The sequence below is a fragment of the Galeopterus variegatus genome, unplaced genomic scaffold (genome assembly GCF_000696425.1).
Source record: "Galeopterus variegatus unplaced genomic scaffold, G_variegatus-3.0.2 Scaffold4414, whole genome shotgun sequence".
NCBI classification, from domain to species: Eukaryota; Metazoa; Chordata; class Mammalia; order Dermoptera; family Cynocephalidae; genus Galeopterus; species Galeopterus variegatus.
In genome coordinates this window covers 173378-182956 of record NW_007730525.1, presented here as the reverse complement: position 1 = coordinate 182956, position 9579 = coordinate 173378, and the positions used below count along the sequence as shown (strand labels likewise).

Here is a 9579-nt window from a genome sequence, read left to right as displayed (position 1 = left end):
GGATACTGTTAAACTTCTATGACTCTAACATAAGTCCATCTGTCTTTAAAAACTATTCTCACAGTGATACATTTTATACTGTCTTTAAGAGGCTAACTATTCAATACTATAAATGTCCATCAGGCCTGATATTCAGCCAGCATATGCATGGTACACACCAGTAGCACCATGCCAGCAGTTTACATTCAATGTCCATCCTAATAGGTGGGTGCCTGTGTCATGCTAGTTGTTAAATATTTTTAACATCACCCCTATTGTCCTAACTTCCAATTATGCCTTTTAGCTCTGCCCTGCCAAAAATCTACTGACACTCCCACACTTATTAAAGATTGACTCTGGCTCACCCTCACTACCTCAAGCCACTCTGCTCAAGATCTCCAACTCTGAAATTCTTTATTACCACTTCCTGTTCTTCTACTTCTCTCCGCCCTCACTTCCACTAAGCCCCTGCTCAACCTCCAGCCCATCAACTTCTTCCTATTCACTCAGTCTTTCTTCCCCTCCTACATACTTCTCTGGGTAGGAGAAAGATGCATGAAGCTCCTCAAATGCTGGCCTGTGTCTTATTTGAGCTTTTATTCCTTGGGTGCCCAGAATCACCAGTTACACACAGTGGGTGCACAATAAATGGTAAATTAAGCTAAAGAGGAAATTAAACGCATAGATAAAATTAGGAGTTCCTTGACTCTAAATGGATCATCCTAAATGATGGATTTATTTCTCGATACTTACTCTGCCATTTCTGCACTCTCCTGTGGCCTTCAAGTATTTTGTGGATAATGAGGATGATCAAAAATACAAAAACTAATAGAACTAAAATGTACCAAGTGATCTTCATGGAACAAGTGACATCTGTAAAGAAAAAATACTCTAAAAATACAATTAAATGATGCAACAGATAAGGGGCAATGAGTTAGTGTAACTGAGTTCTATAACATTTCCAGCCCTTAACTGAAAAGCTGAATGTATACCCATAACTGTACAGGGTCAGTTGCTCTCTTGAATCTTTCTTGATGTATTAAGTGAGGGTATTACATGGGAAACTTGATCCAGTAACTTCAAGGGATCTGATTAGTTCCAAAATTCTAGGATTAATTTAATTTACGGGTTATGCTGATATTAGTTTCACTATCATTTCTGTCACTAGGTTAAGACCACAACATAGCAGAGTCCCAGAATCAGAGCCATTTGTAATGAGCAATTTTGGCCCTGGGCCAAGCAGCCCCAAAATATGTCCTCAAATCAACAAAGATGCAGTGAGTACCAGAAGGATAGGGAAGAAAGGATAGGCAGGCAAAGAGAAAGGGCTCAACTGAGGCATGTAAATGGTCAGGGAAGATGAATAATCAGACTCTCCTTCCACTTGGTAATAGACAGTTAAGTGGCTTGCACACCAATGGCCAGATCAAGTACTTGCATTAATTAAACATACAATTGCCCTGGCCTAACATGGATACAGATATAAACTTGTCCATTCAGTGAGGCAACATGGGAAGGATGGTCACCATCTATCAGTAGCTTAGCACCGTCTCTCTTGATCCCATAAAGACACACTGGCTAGCAGACCAAAGAATCTGTGATTTAAACAAGGGTGACATCGAATTGTTCAAGACACAACTATCTACTGACTTTCTAAGCCCCCCATGTGCCCTCTTCCTCACACACAAAACACAGCTAGTACCTATTCAATTTAGCAGAATATATAACTTATTTACACCCTTGGATGACTGCCTTTATGGGGTTCATGATCTGGGTATTCCCTTCACAGGATCCCAGATGTACACTAAATAGGCATTCAATGTTTATTTAGAGAAGAAGCTGAACAGAGATAGGGCAAAGGTTGACGGATGGCAGCACTTAGCCTCCTCCACATTATTCCATGCTATTCAGCTGCCAAACTTGCATTCTTCACTCAACAAAATAAAAAGCATGCGGTTAAAAGCCACAGAAGATTTGCAGTGCCAGCAAGAGCCAAGGTCAAACTATGAAAAAAAAGAACCATGCATTCACCAACTCAACAATGCAATAGCAGAACGTGCTTGATTGGGGCAGACCAGCCAGTGCATCCACCAAAGCACCAGCACAAACTCAGAAGAGTGTGTCCCCCAACATCCCACGCTGCCCACCTACCCCTGCATCCCTGCAGCTGTCTTGAACAGGAGCAAGGGGAAACAGAAAGAAATCTGAAAAAAATCTAAAAGGACAGTTTAAATTATTGTTTCAGAGTAAATTTACCAGGTTAGGCTAAATTTATTTTCACCCCCTTATGGAGAAGGCTTTTAAGGGAGATCAAATTTGTCTTTGCACAGCAGAGTAGAATAAAAATAAATCTTTAACTTTCTACCCACGACAAAATGGATATACTTTTTCCAGAACACAAGAGTACATATTTGTGCACCACTGTTATCTTTCTTAATTATGGACCCCCAAAAAGCTGTTAACTATCATTTCACTTTGAATCCAGGATTTATGGATTTTTTCCATTAACACAAAAATAAATTGTCTTAAAAATCATAATTATGAAGGTGCTTATTTTTCCTTTATATTTAGAAAAATATAAAAGGCAATTAGATGAATACACAAATGTACATTGAAATAAATACATTTTTAATATTTATAATCTAGACCTCTTTATCTTTCAGATTTTTGCTCTAGTCATCTTCTGTATGAAATCTCTCCAGAATTCACCTTCCAACCTCACTCCTAAACCAGAAGGAACTGACCCTTCTGTTGAGATCTTCTCAGATCCTCTTCTATATCCCCCACACCTTGAAATGATCCCTAATTGCAGAAACTATAGGGCCCTGGGTAAACTAACTCACACAACAAATTTCTCTGACGTCATATTTCACCTTAAAAATACACACACATTGTATATTTGTGTTTGCTTTAAAGTAAGGATAATATTTTTAAAATAATTACCTTTAAAATAATTAAAACTTTAGAAAAGCATTCTAAAGCAATCTGAAAGGTTTCCATATGTCTGGACTATCTAAAAACACAGCAAATTACTCTATCAAAGCACTTATAGCACCGGAATATGCTTGCTTGTTTATGTGTGGTCTCCCTCTTCTAGGTTGGTATACATTCATCTAAGTCCGGGTCCCCAATCCTGGCACACTGCCTGGTATACAGCAGGCATTCATTAAATTAATAGATCATAAAATGTTCTCTAAGAGTAGATTTTATGAATAATGTGGGGGCACATTGATTAGTAGAAAGGATTAATTATAATTCAAAATAACTTAACTAGGAAGTTAATCAGCCTTAAACAGAATTAAGATATATGCAAGATTCCTCTTTTGGCCTCCTATTTTTCCCTCAGCATAATCAGCTGACCCTAAGTGCCTGATCCGTACCTCAACCTCTCTTCACAATGTTACATCAAAAATCCCATTTCATCCAGGCCTGGTTCTCAGCTCTAGGAGAGGATGTATTAAATCAACTCAAAAAAAAAAAAACAAACATAATAGTACATCATAATGCATACAGATATTTACATTTGAAAAGAAATCTCACCCTTTAGCACCCAAGTGTGGTAGTATTACTTCAAGAACGATTAACGGGCATGTCCAGAAATTATTCTGGAGCAGAGGGTCTTTCTAGTACCCCTCAAATCATGACCCATAGATACCTCCTCTGCCTCAGGTTACAGTTGGGCTCCATAAAAAGCACATTTTGAAAGAAAAATAAACAGATGAAAAGACTAACATCCTTTCAGGCCGTATTATTTTATCAACAAAATTCTTCAACTATTTGACTTTCAATTAACGTGGCCACCCTTACTTAATTTTACATGTCTATATTTGATTTCTCCTCTTCCCTCTAATTTCCTTAAAAACTTACTTTTTACATCCATTTCTTGGTGCAAAGATATGTGTATACAATTAGTCGGGTATTCCACAATTCCCCAAGTATGGTTTATAGACTTTTCCTTGGATGGATCTTCCTCCATGGTGGTTGACTTTCTAGTGTGGGTTTTTAGATCACAGATAGTGTTATATTCCTCCAAGTGGTCAACTATAGGAGCTACAGTGAAGTTAAGATGTTCACAGGGTGAAAGAAAATCATTCACTTTCACTTCCATTGATCCTCTCATGATAAGAACTAGAAAGAGATTTTTTAAAAAGGTTATTCGCAAAATAGTAACACATAATAAGAAAACACATACAATTTAAAACTAAATTTCCTCATTCCTGTACAAGAAAGTAGAAACAAGAAGTTACCTGCTCTAAAAATAATTATTAAAGTGATCACATTTTTTAAGATTGTGAAAGCCAAGTGGCAGTGGAGTTGAAATAGAATTGGAGTACCTCAAAAACAATTACAGACATTTCCCTGATGACTTGTGAGACAGACCACATTTTCCAAAGTGAGCATTACAATTATTTCCCACCCCACATTATACCAATTTTCTAGGGCTGCTGCAACAAAGTACCATAGACTGGGTGGCTTAAAGGACAGAAATTTGTCTCACAGTTCTAGAGTCTAGAAGTGTGAGATCAAGGAGTTGGAAGAGTCTGTTCCTTCTGAGGGTTGTGAGTAAGAATCTGTTCCATGCCTCTCTCTTAGCCTCTGGCAGTTTGCTGGCAATATTTGGCATTTTTTGGCTTGTAGAAGCATCACCCGATCTCTGCCTTTACCTTCACATGGTGTTCTCCTATGTGCATGTCTTTGTGTCCAAATCTCCCTTTTTTATAAGGACACCAGTCATATTGATTAGAGCCTACCCGAATGACCTTATCTTAACTAATTACATCTACAATGACCCTATTCCCAAATAATGCCATGTTCTGAGTGATTAGAGGTTAGGACTTCAACATATGGATTTCGGGAGAACACAATTCAATCCATAGCACACGTGTTATCCTAAAATTGGCCACTCCCTCATAAATAGGTGGTGTCTCATTCCTTTCCCCTTGAATCTGGGGTTGGAGGATGACTTGCTTACAACCAATTAAATGCAGAGGAAGTGACACTGCATGACTAAGCCATGAAAGTCAGAGCAATTTCCACCTTACTCTCTGGAACACTAACACTGTAGCCTTGAAACACTATGTAAAAGTCCAACAAGTTAAGGCCACCATGCTGTGAGGAAGCCCAAACTAGCCCAAGTGGAAAGATCACATAAAGAAAACAATCAACTGAGTGAAAAAGCAACCTAAAGAATGGGAGAAAATATTTGCAAACTATATATGAGATAAAAAGTTAATATCCGAAATATATAAGGAACTCCTACAGCTCAATAGCAACACAAAACAACAACTTGATTAAAAAATGGGCAAAGGACTTGAATAGGCATTTCTACAGAGAAGACATACAAATGGCCAACTGGTATGTGAAAAGGTGCTCAACATCACTAATCATCAGGGAAATGCAAATTAAAACCACAATGAGATATCATCTCACACCTGTCAAGACAGCTATTATCAAAATATAAAATAAAACAAAAGATAATTATGTCAAGAATGTGGAGAAATTGGAGCTCTTGCTCACTGCTGATGGGAATATAAAATGGTCCAGTCACTATGGAAAATAGTATGGAGGCACCTTGAAAAATTAAAAATAGAACTATCACATGATCCAGCAATCCCACTTCTTGGTATATATCCACAGGAATTAAAATCAGGATCTGGAAAAGATACCTGCACTTGCATATCCATTGCAGCATTACTCACAATAGCCAAAATATGGAAACAACTCACATGTCCATTGAAAGATGAATGGATTTTTTAAATGTAGTGTATGTGTACACACACACACACCAGAATATTATTCAGCCTTTAAAAAGAAGGAAATTCTGACATATGCAACAACATGGATGAATCTGGAGGACATTATGCTAAGTGAAATAAACCAGTAAGAGAAGAACAAATACTGGATGATTCCACTTATCTTAGGTATCTAAAATAGTCAAACTATTAGAAACAGAGAAAAGAATGGTGCTTGCCAGGGGCTGGGGAGAGAGGGAAACAGGGAATTATCGTATAGCAGGTATAAAGTTTCAGTTATACAAAATAAATAAGTTCTAGAGATCTGCTGAACAACATAGTGTCTATGGCTAACAATAATGTATTGTACATGTAAAATTTGCTATCAGGGTAAATCTCATGTTAAGTTTCTTACAATACTACTACTAATAATAGTAAAAGACCACATAGAAAAACTCTGAGACTACATGAAGAGAGAGATGCCCACCTGCCTCTAGCTGTCCAGCCCCCCTCTGTGTTAGCTACAGTCACTGTCTGATTCCAACAGTATGGAACACCCCACGCCAGAAATGCCCAGCTATGCCCATTCTGAATTTCTGTCCCTCAAAAAAGAATAATAATAAAGTGATTACTATTGCTTTAAGTCACTGAGTTTGGGGGTGACTTTTTACACAGCCATAGCAACTGGGACAACTTGTCAACACAGTTTTCACTTTTCAAGGAGGCAGAGATGTCACATCTGTGGGCTACCAATCTTTATTTTTTGCCTGGTCAACACAGTTTTCACTTTTCAAGGAGGCAGAGATGTCACATCTGTGGGCTACCAATCTTTTTTTTTTTTGCCTATATTATATATTTTTTATTTCAATTTATCAATATACAATAAAATTGATTTCCATGTCCCTTTACCAATTCCTCCTTTTCTTTCCTCTCTCTTCCCCTCCTCCTGGGCTACCAATCTTAAAATACTTCCTAGTTCTCTGTCATTATAGAGGCATTTCCCCATTTGCTTTCTGGTGAATTCAACCCCAAACCCTGTAATAGTTAGAGCATTACTTGAGTAAGAACTTCGTCCAAAACAACGCCAAGAAATCTTGTTCCCATTCTGGAAGAATGGGGAAAATGCCAATATCTAGTGATACAGGAGGCAATCTCGCTGCATAGGTATAAGCAATAAATTTGAAGCTTGGGCTTGAGGCTACTGGCATATTTTATGACTAAATGAATTATTTAATTTCTAAATGACCCAATTCGATTCAATTTACTTAAGTAATATATATTGATATCATACTAGGTGCAAGGTTCAGTTAGGCACTGCAGATAATACCTAGTTATTCTTTTATTTGTTCATTCATTCATACAACAAATATTTATTGAGTGCCTGATATGTATTATGTCAGGCATTATGCTAAAAACTGGAGATACTGTAGTAAACTAAGACAAAGGCCATGCCCTCAAGAGCAGACAAGTAAAATGACAATGATATATATGGATAAACATTAGGCAGGAGTAGATACAAATGCATCAAGGATTCCTTACTCCTTAGGTAGTCAAAGTTTGATTTTACTATGAGAAACTACTTAGAAATTTTTCTTTAAATTCACTACCATTGAAGACAGCTTGCTAAATAATTTTTTAACCATCAAATGTATGCAAATTACAGTGACATTTAATGTATTTTAAGAAAAGATGTTTTGTTTTCGATAAATCAAAGTAAACCAAAAATGAGTTATATCCCAAAGCCCACTAAGTTATTCATCAAGAGCCACACAACTGAGTGCTCCAATGCCACTGGACTTAAAAATGCAATAAATTATTAATACTATTTTAACAGAATAAATTCATTTATACTTGATAAATTTTATTCTCACTTTCATTTTGTGTTTACCTTTTGATATTTGCTCCTGAGAAATAAAATCCATGTTTCCTTTGGACTCACAAGCCAAACAAAAGGAGCAAATTTTAAGTTCATCTGTGATGCCCTGGCAAATTCTCGTCAAGTTTTGAAAATTGGAGTGATTTAGAATGATTCCCATAATCATATGAGTTTCCGTTATTGGTTGCAGAGAAGTCACAACAGAAAAATTTAAGGAGGAGAGTGAATAGGTAAAATTAGATTGTAAGCACACTTCCAGACATGATAGCTCCAACATTCTTCCTGTTAAAAGAAAAAAACAAAAAACAAAAAAAACTTTCTTTACTGTGAAATTTTGAGTTTCAGGTATTCAAACAAATACACAATAAGATTTTCTTTGGCAAATTCAGTATATTTCAGCTTATCAGTGACAAGACTTCCTTTTAAATAAATTAACAATATCTACTCCACTTAAACATTTCTTTTTTAAACTTGTCAACATTCCCTATTAATTTTCAGAGAACAGATGTCCTTGGACAGAAGCGCTTGGAAACCCTAGCATTTTAACCATTCTCTATTCCAGGAAAATTTTAATGAACAAACCTTAGGTTCTTCTGAATTCATCTGTTCCAAAATAGAGACTCAAATCAATTGCATGGAGTTGAACAGGGGCTACTCGAACAATATCTCTGTGTTAGTTCTCTAGGGCTGATGTAACAAATTACCGCGACCTTGGCAGTTTAAAACAAGAAATTCATTCTCTCGCAGTTCTAGAGGCCAGATGTTCAACATCAATTTCAATAATCCGAAAACAAAATGTCCACAAGATAGTGCTCCTTCCGAAGGCTCTAGGAAAGAACATGTTCCTTGTCCCTTTTCCAAATTCTAGTGGCTGCTGGCGTTCCTGGACTTAACAGCTGCATGAACCCAATGATGGGTCTTTTTGGTCATATTGCGTTCTCCTGTGTGTCTCTGTTTTCTACTCTTCTGTCTGTGTCAAATCTCCCTCTGCTCCTCTCTTATAGGGGCATTTGTAATTGGATTTAGAGCTCACCAGCATAATCTCCTCATTTCAAGATCCTTAATTTAATTACATCTATAAAGACCTTTTTTTCCTTATAAGGTAATGTTCCCAGGTTCAAGGATTAGCACCCGATATCTTTGGGTGACCATTTATTCAGCCTATCAGAATCTCCAAAGATGAAATTTAACAAGTTGACATCATAATTTTTATTTTTGCCTGAAGACAACTATCAGATATGGAAATGACAGTATAGTAGAAATAAGACTAACTGATAAAGGGACAAGAAAATCAACTACATTGTATATTGATAAATTTTTTAAAAACCTAAAATAAAATAAAAGAAAAAACAGTGAGTTCAGAAAGAGAAGACAAAGACTCTAATTCTATATATGTCATTAGCCGAGACACTTGGACAATTTGCTTAATCTCCATAAGTCTAATTTTCTTTTTTTTTTTTTTCCTTTTTGTCTTTTCTACTGACCGGTAACGGGATCGCAACCCTCAGTGTCGCGCCCGTACTGGGGACCAGCAACGGGATCGCAACCCTCGGTGTTGCGCCCACACCGTGCTCAGCCAGTGAGCAGGAACTGGTCTCCACATGGGATCTGAACCCTCGGCGGGAGCGCCGCCACACTCCCAAGTGGCGCACTCTCCAGTGCGCCACCGGGCCGGCCCATAAGTCTAATTTTCTAATCAGCAAAATAGGGATGATAATTTTGGATCCTGCTAACCTCATGGGGTTATAGCAGCATGAAGTGGTATACAACATATGAAAACACTGTTGAAATTTGTACAGATGAATATTGTTTAAAATGCAAACCCATATTCCAAAGCAAAATTTAGAAATTCATCCTTCATTTACAATAGGATTATCTGTGATTTAATTCACACAAATAATCAAAGATCACTATGTAAAAATTGGGAATCCCTATTTGGCAGTAATGATCATCTAAGGAATAGGTAACTTATTTTTCAGAAATTCCCAGTCT

At 37.1% G+C, this 9579-nt stretch overlaps 1 protein-coding gene across 1 annotated transcript in view; it reads right to left on the bottom strand.

The window, feature by feature from the left end:
• TMEM156 (transmembrane protein 156) overlaps positions 1 to 9579 on the bottom strand; it is a gene marked incomplete at its 3' end in the record, with an annotated part of 20437 nt that overhangs the window by 949 nt on the left and 9909 nt on the right. Inside the window, exons 2-4 of the mRNA XM_008587531.1 lie at positions 7600 to 7869; positions 3847 to 4107; positions 733 to 852 (exon numbers count right to left, since the gene is read on the bottom strand). Of these exons, the coding sequence (XP_008585753.1) occupies positions 733 to 852; positions 3847 to 4107; positions 7600 to 7869 (651 nt within the window). The remainder of the gene's footprint in view (positions 1 to 732; positions 853 to 3846; positions 4108 to 7599; positions 7870 to 9579) is intronic.